We start from the raw sequence: 23,300 nt of genomic DNA, 5'->3' as shown, positions 1-23,300 counted from the left end.
AATTCTTATATTTTATTTATTTATTTTCCCTTTTGTTGCCCTTGTTGTTTTTTTATTGTTGTTGTAGTTATTACTGTTATTGTTATTGATTTCATCATTGTAGATCGGACACAGAGAAATGGAGAGAGATGGGGAAGGCAGGGCGGGAGAGAAAGATAGACACCTGCTGACCTGTTTCACCGCCTGTGAAGTGACTCTCCTGCAGGTGGGGAGCCAGGGTCTTGAACCGGGATCCTTACACCAGTCCTTGTGCTTTGTGCCATGTGCGCTTAACCCGATGCGCTACCGCCCGACTCCCGATACATATCATTTTTTTAAAAAAAGACATATATTTAAATGGAAGGGGAAGGGAGGAGGAAGGAAAAGAGAGAACCAGAGCATTACTCCGGCATATGTGATGCTAGGGATGGAACTCAGGAACTCATACTTGAGTCCAAGGCTTTATCCACAATACCACCTCCTGGGTCATCCACACATCATTTTAGTGAGGGAAAAAAAATTCCAAGTTAAATCTTTCCCCTAAAACTCCTGAACAAGGGTTTGGGAGATGACTTAGCAGATCAAACACATGCCTCGCTATGTGGAGGCCTTGGGGGCTCCATCCCTAGCACCATTTGGGGGCAGCCCGGAAGCATCTAGGGATCTTCATGGATGGTGGAGCAGTGCTTTGCCGTATCTCCCACTTTAAAAATACAGAATAAAAATTGAGCCAAAGAAGCAGCTCGGCAATTTACCATGCACGTATAAGAAACGGGTTTGTGCAGCTAAGGAGGTAGCAGAGCAGCGACACACAGAATATGTATGTGAGAGGCTCCAGGTTTGACTCCTGAACCACCAATAGCTAGAGCTGACCAGTGGTCTGGTAGAAATAACAGCAATGGAGAAGCAACAGAAGCCAGACCTCCCACCTTCTGTTCCCCATAATGATTCTGGGTCCATGCTCCCAGAGGGATAAAGAACAGGAAAGCTTCCAATGGAAGGGATGGGATATGCAACTCGGGTGATGGGAATTACGTGGAATTGTACCCTTCTTATCCTATGGTCTTGTTGATCATTATTAAATCAATTAAAAAAAAAAAAAGAAAAGAAGAAAGAAAAGAAACAAACAGAAAACCAAAAAATGGGAATACAATTAGGTTCCCACTCCTAATATATGTGGTTAAATTTTACCTTCTTACAGCATCTTTATTTTCTTTAACCTTGTCCTGTTTTAATTTGTTCCATTTTAATTTCATGCCTGCTTTCTTTATGACTTCTTTAATCCAGATTTCATCTAATCGTGAGCCTTCTTTGAGAGAATCTAAGTCCACTGCTGTGTTCATTAAAGCTTCAAAAATATAATCTGTTTGGAATAAGATAAAAACTTTTAGGTTCATGAACTAAATGTTCAAGAAAGCAACTTTTAAAAAATAATTTCTTTTTTGTTTTTTAAATATTTATTTATTTATTCCCTTTTGTTGCCTTTGTTTTATTGTTATAGTTATTATTGTTGTTGTTATTGATGTCTTTGTTGGATAGGACAGAAAGAAATGGAGAGAGGAGAAGACAGAGGCGGAGAGAAAGACAGACACCTGCAGACTTGCATTACCGCTTGTGAAGCAATTCCCCTGAAGGTGGGGAGCTGGGGGGCTCGAGCTGGGGTCCTTACGCTGGTCTTTGCGCTTTGCACCATGTGGACTTAACCTGCTGCGCTACCGCCCGACTCCCAAAAGCAACTTTTTTAAAAAGTAAAAGTATGAATAGTACACACAATGAAAGGATTAACTATAAGTTGTTTATCTATTATTAATAAATCAAAAAGAAGTTGAACAGAAACATAATCTTTTCAATATGACACATTTACATCAAATGACATTTTTGTACATTTATATTTAAGTATTCCTGTACTTCCTGAATCATCAGAACCACCAAAAAAGCATTAAGCCACATGCTGAACATATGTAGCACTGAGCAATGACATATGTCAAGCACCTCAACTGCCATTAATTGTGGAAACTGTAATTTATAAACTCACCAGGAGCCCTGAACTAAACACAAAACCGCTGTTCTGAGGGAAAACATAGGATCAGGCTCTTTGAGTGTCTGGTTACACTTCATCAACTAGCAATATATACTTTGCTTAAATACACTTTACAGAATATATCCTGTTCATTTACTGAACTCTTGACCAACAGTACTATGACTAATGTCTGAATAGAGCTTAACATGTTTTTTTTTTAATTTTTAATTATCCTTATTTATTTGATGGAGCCAGAAATTGAGAAGTGGGGGGATAGATACAGAGAGACAGACACCTGCAGCCCTGCTTCACCACTTGTGAAACTTCCCCCTGCAGGTGGGGAGCAAGGGATTGAACTAAGGTCCTTGGGCTTGGGCATTATGACGTGTGCTCAACCAGGTGCACCACCACCTGCCCTCCTCTCAACGTGTAAGATTTCTATAAGGCATATTTAAAGCTCCCCCCCTTTCTTAAATAGCTGGCAATATTGCACTACACTCACCATTAGACATAAGGGTCATTTTGAAATAGCAAAATAACCAACAAAAGACACAAAATTACAATAAATAAACCAAACAAATGACACCTGCTTATGATACAAGAAGCATTCCCATCACCCTCAGTCAAAAAATATCTGCATTGGGTAACTTCAATTTTTAGAAAAATATTTACTTGTTGAGAGGGGGAGACAGAGCACCAGAGCATCACTCTGGCACATGCGATGCCAGGGACTGAACTCACGACCTCATGCTTGAGAGTCTAATGCTTTACCCACTGCATCCCTCCCAAGCCATATTAAATTCATTTACTGTGAGGCATGGGAGGTTGCACAGTGGCTACAGCACTGGGCTTACAAGCATGAGGCTGAGAGTTCAATCCTCAGCTTCCAAAATGTTGCAGAAATCATCCCCAAATAAGAGACCAGAACCAGGTGTGATAGAGAGGAGTTTAGTAGACTGTTGGGGAGAGATTTCAATCTCTCCAGGAACTTCTCTCCTCTGCCTCTCCTGTCTCTGGTCTGAATCTCTCTCTGGTCTGTCTCTCCTATCTCTGGTCTGTCTCTCCTCTGCATCACATGAGCCATAGTGATGTCTTGATTCTTTATCATTAATAAGTAAACCTTACTTTTTTTTTTTTTAACCACCCTGCATATAGGAGCTGTGAGAAACTACACTAAATAAAAAAGACACAGAAAACTGAGAAATGTTATACATGTACCAACAACTTTATTTACTGTAAACCATTAATCCCCCAATTAAAAAAAGCCAAACAAACCATCTAAATGTCTGGGGTGACTACAAACAGCACTGTGTGTATTCATTTTGAGGCTACAAATATATTTTACATAACAGGCAAATTTGACAATGAAGAATATCTGAATGAAGGGGTAGAGGTAGATAGCATAATGGCTATGCAAAGAGACTCTCATACTGAGGCTCCCAAAGTCCCAGGTTTAATCCTCTGAACCACTATAAGCCAGAGCTGAGCAGGGCTCTGGTAATAAAAATATTTACTTTTCTTTTTTAATTTTTTTTTTTTATGTAACACTTTATTTTCTTTAATAGGATAGAGAAAAATCAACAGAGAAGGGAGTAGAGGGGGCAAGACATCTACAGCACTGTTTCACAACTTGATAATCAAAATTAGATACCAGGAACAAGGACATGGGTAAAAGCCCCCAGTGTCCACATCCAGGGCAAAAGCTTTCACAAACTGGGAGTCAGTGCTGAAGGTGGCTCTCTTTCCATTACTACCACCTCCCAGTCAATTTCTCTGTCTTACCAAATAAAATAAACGTATTTTAAATACAAAGTATAAAAAGAGAAATTTAGAGAGAATATGTGCTTTTCAACTAGACAGATACAAGCTAGAGCTGAGCACTTCAACAATGCTTAGGTATACTCAAATCGATAATAGTTTTTGTACATATAAAATCACTGGCATTAGAAAAACAATCCTTATCAGTGTATACACTGTAGAATGACTTTCCAGACCTAGAAAGGAACTTGTACTGGAGAGCCCAGTGAATGTAAAACAGTGGAATAACAACGGATGCTACAATATGTGGTTATTTTTTTGCTCCACCCCCTTTCCTAGCCATTTCCGTTTCTGACTTGCCACTTCCTGTTTTTACCCTATAAATCCCACTGCTGTCCCAGTTTTGCTCTCTTTCTCTTCTGCATCCCGACCTGGAGAAGGGCTGGCGTGTATAGCAGGAGGTGGCCATTTTGCTAGCTCCATGTGGCCTAAACTGCTGTGCTGACACCCAACTCTGGGGCGTCCACATGAATAAAGATTTGCATTCCTGCTCCGCCATGAATTCTTGGTCTCTTCTCTTTCCCCTGCGACACAACCCAATGTCTTTTTAATTTTTTATTTAAGAAAGGATTAATTAACAAAACCATAGGGTAGGAGGGGTACAATTCCACACAATTCCCACCACCCAATGTCTTATGCCTTAACAGGGACTACTGGCTCCACACAAGTGGCAGACATACGAAGGCACCCCAGATAAGTATACGGCCACTTGGCTCTCTGTAGCCTCGTGTTTAACGAAGGCACTGCAGTTCCTTTTCTCCCTCTTCTTATTTCTCTGAGACCCCTCTGCCATGCGACCTTCCTCCTTATGAAGAGGTTTCCCAAGCTCTCTACTCATTTTTCTCTAGACAGTTTTTATATCTCTGGGACATTTTGCTCGGGGCCGCACCTTGGATCCTCTTGACTGTGGTCACAGCTTTCAGGGGATATGTAGGGAACCCTCCCAAAAGGCTAAGGGACCTTGAGGCTGCGATCCAAGAGTTAAAGGAGATGGTCATTCCACTTACCCAGCACCAAACATGCTTTCTAGAGAAAGCAAAGCCTGCTCCGATCCTGATCCACCCTAAGCCATCTGCATTTTGCCCAGAGGCTCCTGTTTTGGCAGACACGTGTCCAGCTGCTGCTGCCGCTTCTGCAGCCCTTCCACCACAGCTATGCCGCTATCGGACACAGAATACCTTTGCCAGCTTCACAACGGAGCTTTTACTCTGGAGCAAGTCCACACATTCCTGGTAAACGTTACCCCCAATAGACAGAAACCTCAGGTGTAGTACCCGTATTCCTCCATAGATCTTAAAAAAGTTCTCCAGGCAATTAAGGAGGACGGAGTTCATACTCCATGGACCAGGTCCATTTTACAAGGCCTTCGGCATAAGACTAGAGGGACGTAGCTCACGCTATGCTCCCAGGCCTGCTCTTCCTTCAATGGGAGGCAGTTTTTAAGAGATGAATGTTTACAGCAATCCTGGAGAAATAGCCAGAATCAGCCCGAGTGGGATTCTGAGGCTCTATTTGGAACGGGTCATTTGGGAACCGGAATTCAACAGGCAGAGGCCAAGTTTCCACCTGGTTATTTTGATCAGGTCCACCTCTGTGCATTACAAGCATGGGAGAGGTTAACACCATTGACGGGAGCAGTCTCAGCCCTCATTCTCTCCCTTAGCCAAGAATCTGATGAATCCCTAGCTAAATTCATTACTAGGGTCCAATCAGGTTTGGAGAGAAAGATTTATGATCCTGACACCCATTTTCTCCTCCTGCACTCTACTGTCTGGTATGGCATGCTTCCGGACTTCTGTCAGGCATGCCTCAGTCTTAAAAACGAACACCCAGAGACACAGGAGCTTAGATCAAGCTCTTATCAGGCACCCATTATGACACAAGCCTTTGCAGCTACCCTACATAAGTGAAAGGGGGCTTGCTTTCAGTGCGGTTGCCAAGGGCATTGGTGTAACCAATGTTCAGAAAATAAACCACGACCCCACTTCCAGTCAGGGAGCCAGAGTCCCCGAACAACTTGTCCTAGCTGCCAGAAAGGTTTTCACTGGAGGAGAAATTGTTGGTCTAAGTTTCATTGAAATGGCACGCCCCTGCCGAATGTAGATTTAAACAGGGACTTAAACTAGGTGTGGGGCATCTCTCAGCCCCGCCTTCTAGAGGGAGTCAAGTGGGTCGTCCACTAGGCGTCCTGCCTTTCTTCCATAAATAAAAGCCCATCCCGGGATCCAATCCATTGCTCCGCCCACTATGCCATGTAACAATAGCAGAGGGTGAGCAGGAAGAGGAGCACGTGGCGTATGGGAACTCCCAGCGTAAAAATAGCCGGCTGGAGCAAGCAAACGGCGCAGATTCAGAGCCTGAGATTTTGTGGACCACCCCTGTTTTAGAAAGGGGTCACCCTACTATGACAGTAAGGATTGGTAACATTCCTTTTAAGTATTTGATTGATACTAGAGCAGACAAGACAATTTAAAGGCAAGCAGAGGTTCCCCAGAGTTGGGAACTCCTTCCAGGACCACGTTTACATGGCGTTGGAGGGTTGACACAAGTTTCCTCACATGAGATTCACTTGTGTGGGAAGACCCGGAAGGGAATACTGGACACTTTCATCCTCTGATAGCTGATATTAGCACCAATTTATTGGGCAGAGACTTGCTGGAATCTCTTGATGTGCTAATATCCTCAGATGCCTCTGCAAGGCGCCACACTACTCCTGTGAGACTTCTATATTCGACCAGCACCCTCAATACTGTCACTGTTCGTAACAGAACTCCCCGCTTAGATTTGGCTTTCTAATAAGCCTGTCTGGGTGGAGCAGTGGCCCTTGGGACACATTCACCATTCCCGAAGCCCATGGAATACTCCTGTCTTTGTGATTAAAAAGCGCTCGGGAAAATGGTGCCTCCTCCAAATCTCCATGCAGTTAATATAACCATGCGGGTTTGGGTTCGCCTCTTGCTTCTGCGATTCCCACGGGAATTCCAATCATAGCTATTGATATACAGGATTGTTTTTTCTCTATTCCCTTGCACCCACAAGATTGTAAACGTTTTGCCTACTCTGTTCCTTCTATTAATAATTAATTTTTTTGCCTCCAGTGTTATCTCTGGGACTCAGTGCCTGCACTATGAATCCATTGCTCCTGGAGGCCATTTTTTCCATTTTTGTTGCCCTTGTTGTTGTTGTTATTGCTGCTGTTGTTGTTGGATAGGACAGAGAGAAATTTAGAGAGGAGGGGAAGAGAGAAAGATAGACACCTGCAGACCTGTTTCACCGCTTCTGAAGTCACCCCTCTGCGTGTGGGCAGCCAGGGGCTCGAACTGGGACCTTTCCACCACCAGTCCTTGTGCTCTGTGTCATGTGTATTTAACCCACTGTGCTACTGCTGGGCTCCCTATTAATTTATTATTTAATGAAAGAGAGATACAGAGAGAATGACACAGAGAGAGAGATCAGAGCACACTGCTCAGCCTTGGCTTTATGTTGGTGCTGGAGATCGAACCTGGAACCTCAGGCAGGAAAGTCTTTTGCAGAAACATTATGCTGTCTCCCCAGTCATGTGCTAGTAACTCTTTACTTACAAGTTTCTAAAATAAATAAATAATAAATAAAAATTAAAACCATGAAACTTAAAACATTTCTCAATTTCCATGGTGCAAATTCTCCCCCCTTATTTTATTTCATGTTGTCAGCATAAAGTCACTGAAAAGAGATGGGAAGGAGTGAAAACTAGTACCCTGCAATATGGAATTTCTGCCACGTAAGTACAGTGAATCTAAAGAAGCTCAGGGACATAGGCAGAGTTAGGAAGGGAGAAGTTCTGATGAGTATTAGTTATAATTTAATTAACAGAACCAGAAACTGTTGGAGGTCATTAAGATAGCTCACCTGGGAGCACCCCATGCTTGAGCTCCTGGCGCACCACAGGGGAGCATCATGACACCAGAGGAAGCTCTGGTACTGTGGCATCTCTCCCTCTCTCTAAAATAAAAGGCTGGCCCACAGTGGTGAAGCCCTGGCAACAACAAAAGGAGAAAAAAAAATGGCTGTGTTCACATTCATTCTTCACGATTTAGTAATGGGTTCACAGGTGAAGCGAGTCAGCCCTAGCACACTACTATTGTTTCTTCCAAGTAATGAAGACAATAGGTGTTCTGAATGAGAAGAAGCCAGGGAGATGGCTCAGTGGTAGAGTGCATGCCTTATATGCCTGAGGCCCTGGGTTCTATTTGACATCACAAAACAATAATAATAATAAAAAGATAAAAATATCAGAAATTGAGCAATGCTCTGATTTTTTTTTCTCTCTCATACAAACACTAAAATAATTAAAAAAAAATGCTAAAAGACTCTAATGAGGAAAAGGTGGAAAGAGGAGGAAATGGGGATGGAGACTCAGTGTCCCATGTGGAGGAAAAGGATAATTGATGGAGGGTGTGGTGTGCAAACACTTTTTTCAGGGAGATATGACACTGTATACCTGTGACAACAGTCCCCAATAAAATGATCTATATAAAAAAAGAGAAAACAGGGAGTCGAGCGGTAGCACAGCAATTTAAGTGCACGTGGGCGCAAAGCACAAGGACCAGCGTAAGGATCCCGGTTTGAGCCCCGGCTCCTCACCTGCAGGGGAGTCGCTTCACAGGCGGTGAAGCAGGTCTGCAGGTGTCTATCTTTCTCTCCCTCTCTCTGTCTTCCCCTCCTCTCTCCATTTCTCTCTGTCCTAGCCAACAATGACGACATCAATAATAACTACAACAATAAAACAAGGACAACAAAGGGGAATAAATATTAATAAAAAAAGAGAAAACACTTTTTCCCCTGTAAGAACAGGTTAGCAGAGGACAATAAACACTTTGGAAGTATAAATCCTGGGGACCAGGTGGTGGTGCACCTGCACCTGGTCAAGCACATACATCACTCCAGGCGAGGACCCAGCCCCAGCTCCCCACCTGCAGAGGGGAAACTTCATGAGTGGTGAAGCAAGGCTGCAGGTGTCTTTGTCTCTCTCCTTCTCTACCTCTCCTTGTCCTTTCTTTCAATTTTTCTCTGTCCTATCAGAAATAAATGTCTCTCATAATGTTCAAAATCCTAATAATGCAATAACTAGTTTTCCCATTATCCTAAACTTTTGAGGCTTTTACACATAAGGATAGTCTCTCCCTGTCTTAAATGCACATAGTACTGACATTATTTGATTTCTACCTATGATTTAAATATTTACATGTAGAAAAAGTGCCCTAAAATATTTCACCCAGATGTATTATATCAAGTTATTTTACTACACTGACGGAAAAATAAATGTACCAATGCTGTTAATAATGTAGTTAAGAATAATTATCAGGAGTCGGGCGGTAGTGCAGTGGGTTAATCACACGTGGTGCAAAGTGCAAGGACCGGTGTAAAGATCCTGGTTCGAGCCCCCGGCTCCCCACCTGCAGGGGTCGCTTCACAAGTGGTGAAGCAGGTCTGCAGGTGTCTCTCTTTCTCTCCCCCTGTCTTCCCCTCCTCTCTCCATTTCTCTCTGTCCTGTCTAACAACTACGACATCAATAATAATTACAACAACAATAATAAAAAAAAAGGCTGCAAAAGGGAAAATGGAAAAAAAAGAATAATTGTCTTTATAAAAACTACCTTTAACTGAGAACACATGTGACTACAATATTAAATAAACTTCAAAGAAACACTTTTTAGTTAAGTCACAGAAAATCAGTTGCGGAGCCAGTAGAGAACTCACTGTACCTGAGGCCCTGGGTTTAAGGGCCATAATATAGGGAGTGCTTCACACACCATACAGCAGTGCTGTGGTGTCTACTTTCTCTCTCCTCGGTAACTTCCCAATACCCCACACCCAATCTGATATAAAAAGAATGAAAAAAGTTTGACCAAGAGTGGTAGATCATGTATTTGTGAGGCCCCAGCATCTCAAAACAAACAGAAAATAGCAAACTAGTTTTGGGCTCAGAGAACTGATTTATAAAATTAAATTCAGATTTTTTAATCTGAATATGGGCCCCAGATCAGATCAAATCGATGGGGTTTACAGCCAACAATATTTATACACCTTTCCCATATTTGGGAGCTACTCTCTTCCCTGAGCCAGCTTTCTGGTCCTTTTTTTTCCAGCCATGACATCATCTCCCCAGACAATAACTTGGATCCACCTGCATCTCAGATTTCAGGCTCAGGGAACAAAACAAAACAAACAAAAAACTAGCATAGTCATGGGCCCTTTGGAATATAACTAAAATAGGCCTACTAGCTATCTACAAAATGGAGACCCCCCAACTCTTCATCTGCACTATTCCAGCCTTTAGGTTCATGATTAGTCAACAACTTGTTTGGCTTTATGTATTAACTTTCTTTTCAGCCACCAGGTTCCAGATGCTACCATGATGCCAACCAGACTTTACTGGGCAGACGACCCCACCAATGTGTCCTGGAGCCCCGCTTCCCCAGAGCCCTGCAACACTAGGGAAAGAGAGGCAGGCTGGGAGTATGGATCGACCTGTGAATGTCCATGTTCAGCGGGGAAGCAAATCCAGAAGCCAGACCTCCCACCTTCTGCATCCCATAATGATCCTGGTCCATACTCCTAGGGGGATAAAGAATAGGAAAGCTATCAGGGGAGGGGATGGGATACAGAGTTCTGGTGGTGGGAATTGTGTGGAGTTGTGCCCCTCTTATCCTATGTTTTTTTTTTAAAATATATTTATTTATTCCCTTTTTGTCGTCATTGTTGTTTTTATTGTTGTAGTTACTGTTGTTCTTATCGATGTTGTTGTTGGATAGGACAGAGAGAAATGGAGAGAGGAGGGAAAGACAGAAATGAGGAGAGAAAGACAAGACACCTGCCAACCTGCTTCACCGCCTGTGAAGCGACTCCTCTGCAAGTGGGGACGGGGGGCTTGAACCCGGGTCCTTGCGCATTGTAACATATGTGCTCACCAGTTTCCGTAGTGTAGTGGTTATCACGTTTGCCACACATATGTGCTCAACCAGGTGTGCCACCACCCAGCTCCTAAATTTAGATTTTAATTATTTAATTTGATGATACACAAAATTATGATGGTTATCAGCGTGTATGGTATAAATGGTAACCTTAAATAATCCTTAACTTTTAGGGACACAGAAAGATTAAACACATTTCGAAGATTTATTCAGTAATAAAAAAGACAGAGAGCTAGAGTATCAGTCTGTTGGGGACTGAACTCAGGACCTCAGGCCTGAGAGTCCAGTGTTTTATCTATTGTGCCACCTTCTGTGCTGTGCAACATTGCAAGATTTATGGGTTAAATGATACAGTCAGAATTATCAGTCTGGGGAGTAACTCACCCTGTAGAATGCACAAGCACCCAGATTCGAGTTCCTGGCACCACACAGGAGCTGCACACTCTATGCCAGAGGAAACTTCATGAATAGTGGAGTGGTGCTGTGGTGTCTCCCCTCTCTCTCCTTCTAGGACTGTCTGAGATTAGTGGAAAAATGTAGGAATCCATCAGGATGCAGGGAAGAAGCCCTGATGCCAGGGGGAAAAAAAAATCACTGCCTTTTGGTTGTATTCAGCTTGCTCTACTTATCATTATTATTTGACAATGATAAAATTCCAAAAATCACATGTATTGCATACAAATTATAAAAACTTATCAGTACAGAATTTTCCTTGGGGAAAGTCCTAAATTATATGATCATATTCATTTGCTCACTTTCATTATTATTTCATATATTCATTATTATTTCATTATTATTATATGAGAGTCAGACAGTAGCACAGTGGGTTAAGTGCACATGGCGCAAAGCACGAGGAATGGAGTAAGGATCCTGGTTCGAGCCTCTGGCTTTCTACCTGCAAGGAGGTCACTTCATAGGTGGTGAAGCAGGTCTGCAGGTGTTTATCATTCTTTCCTCTCTCTCTTCCCTTCCTCTCTCGATTTCTCTCTGTTCTATCCAACAACAGCAATGACAACAATAATAATGATATCAACAACAAGGAGAACAAAATTGGAAAAATAGCCTCCAGGAGAAGTGGATTCTTAGTGCAGGCAATGAGCCCCAGGAATAACCCTGGAGGCAAAAAATAAAAAAGAATTATTATCTTTGTTTATTAGATAGAGAAAGCTAGAAATTGAGAGGGAAGAGAGTAATAGAGAGGGAGAGAGAGACACCTGCAGCCCTGCTTCACCACTTGTGAAACTTTCCCCCATAGGTGGGGATGGGGCTTGAACCCGGGTCCTTGTGCACTGTAACATGTATGCTCAAACAGGTGTGCTACCACCTCTTAAAGTTTTTTTAAGTAACTGGAAAAGTTACATAGGAAAAAACAATGGGCTAATTTCTATTTCCTTTAAGTGTGTGTGCAGACAAAACTGATGATACATTCAGGCAGGAAGCATATTTGAGTCTGGCTCTGATGCAATTTACAAAATAGTTCTTTTTTTTTTCTTGCCACCAGGGTCTTCACTAGAACTGTGGGCCTGTGTAATTCCACTGCTGTGGCAGACTCTATTATTTTTTTTCATTAGAGGGTGAGTGACAGAAAGAATATGAGAGCTACCACAGTACTACCCACTGCTCTTGTATACCCTTTGCATGAGGCTCCCATGTGAGCTCCAACCTAATTCTCCACATACAGCAAAGGATTCCACAAATATCAGGTTTTTTAGAAAATTTATATTTATTTTCCCTTTTGTTGCCCTTGTTGTTTAACATTGTTGTGGTTATTGATGTCATTGTTACTGGATAGGACAGAGGGAAATGGAAAGGGAAAGACAGAGAAGGGGAGAGAAAGACATCTGCAGACCTGCTTCACTGCCTGTGAAGCAACTCCCCTGCAGGTGGGGAGCCGGGGGCTTGAACTGGGATCCTTACGCTGGTCCTTCCGCTTTGTGCCACATGCGCTTAACCCGCTGCACCACCGCCTGACTCCCCAAATATCAGTTTTTGAGACATAATTTGGTCTATAAATAATAGTGTAGGTTCAGGAACCAAACTCTCTTGGTTCAAATCCTGTATCCAAACACCAGTGAAATTAAAGACTTTATTTACTTATTTATTCCCTTTTGTTGCCCTTGTTATTTTATTGTAGTTATTACTGTTGTTGTTATTGATGTTGCCGTTGTTGGCTAGGACAGAGAGAAATGGAGAGAGGAAGGGAAGACAGAGAGGGGGAGAGAAAGATGGACACCTGCAGACCTGATTCACTGCTTGTGAAGTGATTCCTCTGTAGGTGGGGAGCCGGGGGCTCGAACTGGGATCCTTACATCAGTCCTTGCACTTTACACCATGTGGGCTTAACTTGCTGCACTACCGCCCGACTCCCAACTTTTAGTTTTACTGCAAATAATATACCCTGTATCCAGGTTCCCATATTTTTTTCCTTATAAACTTAGCCGGCTCACCTATGTCTTTTTTCATTGCTCTGGCCAGCTCGTTGACCGTCATTCCAATCCATACCTCTACCTCCTTTTTAGACTTTGTGGAAGATGGCTGAGGTTTCTGTGGTCTTCCTTCCTATTAAAAATTCAGAATGTATAAAACAGAAAAAAAAAGTCTTTTTAGTTTCTAATTCATACTTATTCTGGGATATCCATTATTAGCACAACTCCTATTAATGTCAACTAGCACTCTCATAAGCAGTTAAAATCTGGACTAAAATGTGAAATTCCGTATCCTTCACAAACTGATTTCTGTATAGTCAAATTTATCAGCACTACTGAAAAGTGACTACCCTTCCTCACAAGGAACTACTGCCTGAGGGGGCTGGCAGTGGCACATCTAGCTGAGTGAGAACATTACCATCTGCCAAGACCTGGCTTTGAGCCCCTGCTCCCCACCTGTGTGTGTGTGTGTGGGGGGGGGGCAGAGAAGGGTATGCTTCATGAGAGGTGAAGCAGGTCTGCAGGTGGCTATCTCTTTCTCCCTATCTCCCCTTTCCCCCATATTTTCTATTATCTTTATTTGCTTTCCCCCCTGCAGGTGGGGACTGGGTGCTCAAACCCGGGGTCCTTGCACATTGTAACAGATGAGCTCAACCAAATGTGCCACTACCCAGCCCCCCTCCCCTCTCAATTTCTCTATCTCTATCCAACAATAAAACAAACAAATAAAAGGATCTACTGCCTGGAACACAGCATTCAGAAATAATGACTCAATAAAGGACAAAATACTCCGAATGGATTTTGATTCACAGCTCTAGGCATTCTCACCTACATGGTCTAGAATGATAACAGACAGAAATCTGCAACTACCTGTTTTGTTACTATCAGCCTATACTGAGATAAAGCAGCTCTGAGGACAGTGTCTGTCTGCCAGGGCCAGGCATTTGGCCGAGCTGTCCATGCCGGGCACGAAGCTGAAAACACATGTCTCCGCTCTGCTAGTGTTCGTCTACCCAGGCTGTGTAGTTGTCTATAAAGGGCATGAACTCGCAGCAAGTGCTCCAGCTTCATTATCTTCTGGTTCATCCTTCTCCTAGGGGGAAAAAAATTCTGAAAATAATGTTTCAGTTAAGATTGAAACCAAGTTAGCAAACATTGATAGGCTGTCTATTACATGCAGAGCACCGTGCTAGAGTTACAATAAACTAAAACTGGGCAGAGAAATGGGATTCCATATAAGCATTCTCTTTCTTTGCCTCCAGATTTGTCACTGGGGCTCGGTGCTGGCACTACAAATCCACTGCTCCTGGTAGTTATTTTCCCCCCATTTTATTGGAGAGGACAGAGAGAAATTGAGAGAGGAGGAGAGGAAGAGAAGACACTTGCATACCTGCTTCACCGCTTGTGAAACATACCCCTGCAGATGGGGAGCTGGGGGCTCGAAAATGGATCCTTGCCTTATTACTATGTGTGTTTAAATGGGTGTGCTACTGCCCCAGCTTCTTATACTAAGCATTTTCAAGATATTAACTGTTATTACTTTTAATTTCTCCCTGTAATAGAAATGAAGCACAATAGCCAACCTGTAAAGGGCTCTTCTTTTCATTCTTATTTTTTTTAATAATTAAATTAAAAAAAAATTATTTATTTTCCCTTTTGTTGCCCTTGTCTTTTTTTTTTAGACATCAGTTTCTTTATTCTCCTTAAAGAAATCACATCAGTTGGAGTGTCTTCAAACAGCGTCTTTTTTTTTTTATTGTCGTTGTAATTGTTACTGATGTCGTCATTGTTAGATAGGACAGAGAGAAATGGAGAGAGAAGGGGAAGACAGAGAAGGTGAGAGAAAGACAGACACCTGCAGACCTGCTTCACCGCCTGTAGAGCAACTCCCCAGCAAGTGGGGAGCCAGGGCTCCAATCGGGATTCTTATGCCGGTCCTTGCGCTTTGCACCACCGTTTTTAAAAAATATTTATTTATTCCCTTTTGTTGCCCTTGTTTTTTATTTTTATTGTTGTAGTTATTGTTGTTGTTGATGTTGTCATTATTGGGTAGGACAGAGAGAAATGGAGAGGGGAAGACAGAGAGGGGAAGAGAAAAACAGACACCTGCAGACCTGCTTCACCGGGATCCTTATGCCGGTTCTCCTGCTTTGCACCACCTCTGCTTAACCCGCTGCACTACTGCCCGACTCCCTTCTTTTCATTCTTAAAACAGCTAACCAGATCATAGTTACAGTGAAGTTTCTAAAATGCAGGCACAAGTTAATTACCCTATTTAAAAAAATATTTTAATTTTTAATAGCTATGAGAGAATTTCACCAGACAGAGATGTGTAGAGAGAGAGGAAAAAAAAAGAGAAGTGAGAGAACCTCTCTGGCACAAGCTGTGGCAAGACTGAATAGGGGGTGTCAGGTGTGCGAGGCTAATGTTCGCTCACTTGAGCAATTCTGCCAGCATCTCAGCACCTCTTATTAAATGCCTCCCAGCACCGCTCCCCCCCCCCCCCCCATACACCCTCCGGTTTAACATACATCTTCTAAATATGTGATCTAAAAACCTTGTGCCTGCCTGCTCCCTGCTAGCTTTCACTTTTTCCTTTTAACCCAAGCACTGCTTAGCTCTGGTTTATGTTGGTGTGGGGGATTGAACCTGGGACACTAGAGGTTTAGGCTTTAAAGCCTCTTTGCATCACCACTATGCTATTTCACCAGCCCTCATTTCCATGATCTCGTCACACTTAGCTCCCCATCTTTTGTGATTCTGACATACCTATAATCTCCAGCAGCTTGTCGGCTAATCTTTGAATTTTGCATATGTTCCCTGTATTTGGTAATGTCCTTTTAATACAACAGTTGTTTCTTTTCCTATCTCCCCAAGTGCTTTAGAGTGGAAATATCTGCTAAATCATGAGTATCACTTATGGAATGAAAAAGAATTTGAGAAAGAATTACAATGAAACTCAATAGTTAAGATTAGAAATCAGCAGTATCGTTTTTGTCCTCTGAATCTTCTATTTCCTCTACTCTCAAGACTTCATATCTATAGCTTTGCTTTTCAGGGTTTTTGCTTGTTTTTTCAGTTTTTTTAAAAAACAACTAAAATAATGTAAGAAGTGTATGTTCCTTTTTTCATTATTATTATCATTATTATTTTTACCAGAGTACTGCTCAGCTCTGGCTGATGGCGGTGCTGGGGAATGAGCCCGGATGCTTCTTCCCCAGTAAACATGTCTAGAGCACCCTATTTCAAGAATTGTGTTTGGTGTTTTTGAATCAAAGTTTAACAAACCAGAGTTTCTCTCCTCAAAGCTAATTGTCTTTATTTTTTTAAATTTTATTTTTATTTGTAATTTAAAGTGGTTATGTTATAAAATTGTAAAAGCACAATGCCTGTGGACTAGACTTTTATGACTTAGCCCCGAAGTCTCACATTCAACATAAAAGTACCACCATTTGCTGGAGTTGAGCATTGTTTTGGTGTCTCTGCACTGTGTGTCTCTCTTTCACTAAAATAGATAAACCTTTAAAAAAATTTTTTTTAAAGTCCCATATAATGATGCTCATATACATTGAGAAACTCATCTACCAAGTCAACCCAGTATCCAAACTTTGTGAAATTCATGGTGGTTTTTAGAGGGGGTAAGGAGACAGGGAGTGGGGTCACACACACACACACACACACACACACACACACACTGGGGAGTGTGGACACACACACACACACACACACACACACCTGAAATCTGATAATTCTGTAAATCACTGCCCAATCACTAATAAAACAAATCACAGGAAAAAAAAAAAAAGGCTGAGAGGTGAAGAGTGATCATGAAGCTCCCAGAATTTCCTTTAGGAATTATTTATTATTTTTATTGTTATTTTTTATTGTGACTGGATCTTACCACTCCAAGCTTTCTTTTCTTTTTAAGATTTTATTTACTTACTAATGAGAAAGATAAGAGGAGAGAGAGAGAAAGAAACAGCCATCATTCTGGTATAAGTGCCATTGGGGAGTGAACTCAGGACCTCATACCTGAGAGTCCAATGTTTTTTGTTTTTTTTTTAACTTTTTTTCCTTATCTTTATTTATTTATTGGATAGAGACAGCTAGGAATCGAGAGGGAAGGATGGGATAGGAGGAAGAGAGACAGAGAGACACCTGCAACATTGCTTCACCACTTGTGAAGCTTTCCCACTGCAGATGGGGACCGGGGATTCGAACCTGAGTCCTTGCACATTGTAACATGTGCACTCAACCTGGTGCGCCACCACCCGGCCCCAAGAGTCCAATGTCTTACCCACTGAGCCACCTCCCAGACCATGGCTTTCTTTTTTGCTTCCTTCCTTCTTTTCTTTCTCTCCCTCCATTTCCCCCCACAGAGAAGACAGAGACAGAAAAACCCTGAACCTTTGCGGAAAATGAGCAGAAAACCAGAAGGACATCAGTGAAGCAAGTAAGGAGGTGACGGTCGGCTCCAGAATAGTTTCATCATATGTGGAACATAGACAACTGAACATACAAATGTAGAAAAAACAATGGCAACTCATTTTCAAGACTGTGGGAGAACCATAGTGGTTACCGATGGGGGTGGGGACACAGACCTTTGGTGACGGGAGTGGTGAAATAAATACATAAACAAGAAAACCAGAAGGACAAAGAGCACAGATGAACAGAGTGGGTTCAAGAGCCTTTTGTAGGGCGGAGGTAAATAGCATAATGGTTATGCAAAGAGACTCAAGCCTGAGGCTCCAGAGTCCCAAGTTCAATCCCCCCCTCCCCACCGTAAGTCAGAACTGAGCAGTTCTCTGGTTAAAAACAAAACAAAACAAGAGAAGCCTTACGTGGAGATGGACTACAACAGACAGGTAATGGACCAGAAAAACGAACGGTGGGGGGTGGGATGGAGGGCGGATAATGGAGCAGAGCCCCAAGGGAGCCTGCGTTTGTCTGAAGTCCTTTGTTCTACAGAAAGAATACAAAAATTAAAAAAAAAAAAGAGGAACTGGATTGTCCATATCATCCCACCCCCGAGGGCAGCTTCCAGCTCCCGTGTTCCTTCAATTCCTGTAAGCGGGATCGGAAGTCACAGAAACACAGGAGGGGCTGGAGCCCCAGAAATGTTAGTTGCATTACTGGCAACCTTTGTGTGCAAGAATCAGATGCTCTCAACTGCTTTGAAAGATATATATATATATATATATACCACTGTAGATAAATGACGCCTTCGGGAGTTTGCTCCTCGAACCCGAGCCCGGAAATAGAGCGGCAGCCCACATTCGCCTTCATTGTGTCCGCGTGGGGCCGCGCCAGGAGACGTCCGAGCGCACAGTGTTGGTGACCTGCGCCGCCGAGCATTGGGCCACACAACAGCCGCCCACCCGGAAAGACCCGGATAAGAGGCCCCACTCACTCAGCTCCTACGGAAGACCCGCGGCGTCCGTATTCTGGGGCCAAGGAGACAGCATATTTTGCAGCCCCAAGAACAGAGTTGGGTCCGTCACCTGGGTGGTCCCCCCTCACAAATTCCGGTGTCTCGGAAGCGGTTCGTCAGGAAATTCATTCCGAAGGGAATCGTTTCCCATGATCACCAGGGCCGGTGCCCTGAGGGAAGACGCTTGCCCAATCTGAGACCATGAAGGCTCAGCCTGTCAGTAATGGCACCCGGGCTGGATAAGATAACACAAGATAACACAAGATAAGATGATGAGATGAGATGAGATGAGATGAGATGAGATGAGATGAGATGAGATGAGATGAGATGAGATGAGATGAGATGAGATGAGATGAGATGAGATGAGATGAGATGAGATGAGATGAGATGAGATGAGATATTATATTGCCCTAAGTCCTTCCCTTTTGTACAAAGGCAATTATTGGGGGCCTGGGAGTGGTGCACCTGGTTGAGTGCACATGTTACACTGCACAAGGACCCGGGTTCAAGAACCCGTTCCCCCACTTGCAGGAGGAAAGCTTCACGAGTGTTGAAGCAGGGCTGCAAGTGTCTCTGTTTCTCCCCCTACTCACCCACCCCTCTCAATTTCTCTGTCTCTATTAAATAAATGAATATAATAGTAAAAAAAAAAAAAAAGAAGAAAGCCTATCTCCCCCCACCCCCCCACCCCCCCCATTAAAAAGAAAGTCCCTTACTGCTCCTCTGGCAAGGAGAGGGACCTTGGTTGGTGACTATACTCAAAGGAAAGTTACTCAAGACTTTTAGGAGAAATAGACCCTTAAAATGTATATAGCCTAGGTGGGGTGTGTGTGTCTAGATTTTTATTTGGAAAACAGAAATGTCACACATGTACAAACTATTATTGACTGTAAACCATTAATCCTATCACTAAAGAAAAAAAGGGCACAAACCAGTTGTTAAATCATAGAGTGTCTTTTTTTTTTTTTTTTTGTATCCAAACCAGTCTTGGATTTATGGGGTTTGGCCTCAATTTGGGGAGGGAGTAGACCTAGGGTTTAAGTGGGATCTAAGTTAACCGTAAGTTTTACTGCGTTTTATTTTTTTGATCATTATAATAGAGTTTGTCATAGGGGACAATAATTGTCCTTTAGTTGATATATATATATATTTAAATTCATGTTTTCATTTTATTTATTTATTTATTTATTTATTATTTTGCCAGGTTATCACTGGGGCTGGGTGCCTGCATTACAAATCCACTGCTCCTGGAGGCTATTTTCTTTTACTTTTTATTTATTTAAGAAAGGAGACGTTAACGAAACTGTAGGATAGGAGGGGTACAACTCCACACAATTCCCACCACCCGATCTCCATATCCCATCCCCTCCCCTGAGAGCTTTCCTATTCTCTATCCCTCTGGGAGTATGAACCCAGGGTCGTTGTGGACTGGAGGCTATTTTCTTCCCTTTTGTCGTCCTTGTTTATCGTTGTTGTTATTATTATTGTTGTTGTTATTGCTGTCATTGTTATTGGTTAGGACAGAGAGAAATTGAGAGAGGAGGGGAAGATAGAGAGGGGGAAGAGAAAGATAGACACCTGAAGACCTGCTTCACCAACTGTGAAACTACCTCCATGCAGGTGGGGAGCCTTGTGCTCGAACTGGGATCCTTACGCCACTCCTTGTGCTTTGTGCCATGTGCGCTTAACTATACATATCCAGCATATCTCTTAGCCAATTATACTGGGAGAAAATCTAAGCTTGCCAGATAAATAAAGGACTACAAAAGCTGGGTAAGGATAAGAGACTGGCTCACTTAATGGCCAATCTGGGCCACCCCACCCCAGATGATGATCTGGGGCATTAGTCAGGGAATCCTTGGATTCTCACATAGATATGATGGACCTAGATCTCTAATAGATCCCTCTCTATACCATCACTGGTCACTTCCATCAGGAACATCATCATCTCATGGTCCCTCTTGTGGGCCTCTCCAGGACCTTGCCCTCACTATAAAGTAGCAACGGTAGGGATTGCTTCAAAGGGAGGCTCGGTCAACCTACTCTTCCCCTTGAAGAAAACTTGTCCTGAAATGAGTGCAGCCTAGAATGTTCCCAGCTGTGACTATGGACTATGAGCTCAGATTGACAGGGACTCAGAGGTTACACAGACTCCTGTGCTAAATATGAATATATATGGACCCTAGGTCTGATTGATGAGGTTAGCATTTAACAGTTAATGATATTTATATATCATTATATTCCTCACGTTTGGGAGCTACTTTCTACCCTAATCCAGCTTTCTAGTCCTATTCTCAATTCTGTCACCATCTTCCCAGACAATATTTTTAGTCCACCTGTATGTTAGCTGTCAGGCTTAGGCAAAAACTGCTAGTCTTGGCCCCCTTGGAACATACCTGAAATAGACTTTCTAGCTGCTTTTCATATGAAGAGCCCCAATTTCATCTGCTCCATTCCTACTTTTGGGTTCCTGATTATTAAACAATTTGTCCTGCTTTGTATCTTACCACCTATCAGCCACCAAGTTGCCGATACTACTATGAGTCCATCCTGACTTCCCTGGACAACCTCATCAATGTGTCCTGATTCTCTACTATTTGTGTTATCTTTCAGCAACTTAAAAATTTTTTAATATTTATTTAGTTATTTATTTTCCCTTTTGTTGCCCTTGGTGTTTTTTTATTGTTGTTGTAGTTATTATTGTTGTTATTGATGTCATCATTGTTAAATAAGACAGAGAGAAATGTAGAGAGGAGGAGAAGATAGAGAGGAGGAAAGAAAGATAGACACCTGCAGACCTCCTTCACCGCCTGTGAAGGGACTCCCCTGCAGGCAGGGAGCCAGGGCTCAAACTGGGACTCGAACCTTAGCTGGTTCTTTTTTTTTTTATTGTTGTTGTAGTTATTGTTGTTATTGATGTCATCATTGTCAGATAGGACAGAGAGAAATGTAGAGAGGAGGAGAAGATAGAGAGGGGGAAAGAAAGATAGACACCTGCAGAACTGCTTCACCGCCTGTGAAGGGACTCCCCTGTAGGCAGGGAGCCAGGGCTCGAACTGGGACTCGAACCGTAGCTGGTTCTTGCACTTTGCACCACATGTGCTTCACACCCTACTCCCCTCAGCAACTTTTTTATAATTTAAATTATTCCTTATGCAGGGATACCTGAACACTCCAGCCCCACCCTACATCTGTGAATGCTTACCAATGACTTTAGGACTGAATCACTGAGAACTCTATTTAAAAGCAAGTGCTGGTTGTTTCAGTAAAATAAGTGTTATAAAAATGCCAATCAGGGGCCAGGCAGTGGCGCACGTGGTTAAGAACACTCAATACTATGTGCAAGGCCCTGGGTTCAAGGCCCTGGTTACACCTGCAGGGGAAAGCTTCACGAGTAGTCAAACAGGGCTGCAAGCCTCTCTCTCTCTCTCTCTCTCTCTCTCTCTCTCTATCTATCTCCTCCATTCCTCTCAATTTATGTCTATATCTAATAATAAATAAATGATTTTCATATGAACAACAACAAAAAAACTTAAAAAGTATCTAATAAAATATTGAATGTAATTGTAGAAATGTGAAGTCAATGTTATGATAAGTGGCCACTAGGTGGTGGTAGTAGTGTATCCTAATTATTGAATAGCCAAGGAGCTAGCTGGGGCCTGGAAATAGCTTACCCAGTAGAGAACACAGTTTGCCACGTGCATCTCTCTTTTTATTCCCCCCAAAGATTTTATTGATTCATGAGGAAGATATGAGGAGAGAGAGAGAACCAGACATCATTCTGGTACATGTGCTGCCAGGGACTGAACTCATGCTTGAGAGTCCTATGCTTTATCCACTGCACCACCTCCCAGACTATCACATTTCCTTTCTCAGGAAAACAAAGCCACTGGGAGCAGTGGAGTTGTGCATGTGTGAAGCCCCAGTGAAAACCCTAGATATTAAGAAAGAAAGAAAGATAATTAAATAAATAAACATTAGCTAGAGAGGAGGATGCTATTCATCACATCTTCACCATATTCTACTTAGAGGCACCTTGTGCTGTTAAGGAAAACTGTGATCTGGAACCCTCCCATGAAAATGGATACAAGCATTGCTCCAATGAATGTGTTTGGAAAGACTGGGAGGCGAGGAAAAGACAAAGTCCAGCACACATGATCCCCTTCATTCTATCCCAGTGAGCAGGATGGTCCCCAAAGCACTTTTTTTTCTTTTCTTTTTTTTTCTCTCTCACTCTCTCCTTTTTTTCCTCCAGGGTTATTGCTGGGGCTCGGTGCCACGAATCCACTGCTCCTGGAGGCTTCCCCCCTTTTGTTGCCCTTGTTGTTTTATCATTGCTGTGGCTATTATTATTATTATTGATGTCATTGTTGTTGGATAAGACAAAGAGAAATTGAGATAGAAGAGGAAGACAGAGAGGGGGAGAGAAAGACACCTGCAGACCTGCTTCACCACCTGTGAAGTGACTCCCCTGAAGGTGGGGAGCTGGGGCTCGAACCGGAATTCTTACACAGCAGGTCCTTGCACTTTGCGCCATGTGCACTTAACCCACTGCACTCCCACTCTACACCCCCAAAAGCACTTCTTAGCAACTCTAGGATCCCCAATCTGCAATATGAAAGTCTGGTTTGTTTGGTTTTTTTTTTTTTTTTTGCTTCCAGGGTTATCACTGG

General features: G+C 42.7%; 1 protein-coding gene across 5 annotated transcripts in view; it reads right to left on the bottom strand.

Annotated features, from left to right (window-relative positions):
• The window catches only part of MTIF2 (mitochondrial translational initiation factor 2), a 45,606-nt gene extending 26,881 nt beyond the window's left edge, over positions 1–18,725 (bottom strand). The window contains exons 1-4 of one of the 5 annotated variants that reach the window (XM_060187636.1): positions 18,607–18,716; positions 14,067–14,289; positions 13,218–13,329; positions 1,171–1,342 (exon numbers count right to left, since the gene is read on the bottom strand). In XM_060187636.1, coding sequence (XP_060043619.1) covers positions 1,171–1,342; positions 13,218–13,329; positions 14,067–14,282 — 500 coding nt within the window. In that variant the 5' untranslated portion in view covers positions 14,283–14,289; positions 18,607–18,716. Of the gene's footprint in view, positions 1–1,170; positions 1,343–10,327; positions 10,415–13,217; positions 13,330–14,066; positions 14,307–18,606 lie in introns of those variants that run through there. The other 4 variants (XM_060187634.1, XM_060187637.1, XM_060187638.1 and 1 more) reach the window with 4 other exon arrangements.
• Between the last annotated feature and the right edge of the window lie 4,575 nt (positions 18,726–23,300).

This window comes from Erinaceus europaeus, chromosome 3 (assembly GCF_950295315.1).
Source record: "Erinaceus europaeus chromosome 3, mEriEur2.1, whole genome shotgun sequence".
In the NCBI taxonomy this organism is placed as follows: Eukaryota; Metazoa; Chordata; class Mammalia; order Eulipotyphla; family Erinaceidae; genus Erinaceus; species Erinaceus europaeus.
Note: the sequence above shows the minus strand (reverse complement) of the source record. Positions and strands in the feature narration are given on the sequence as shown.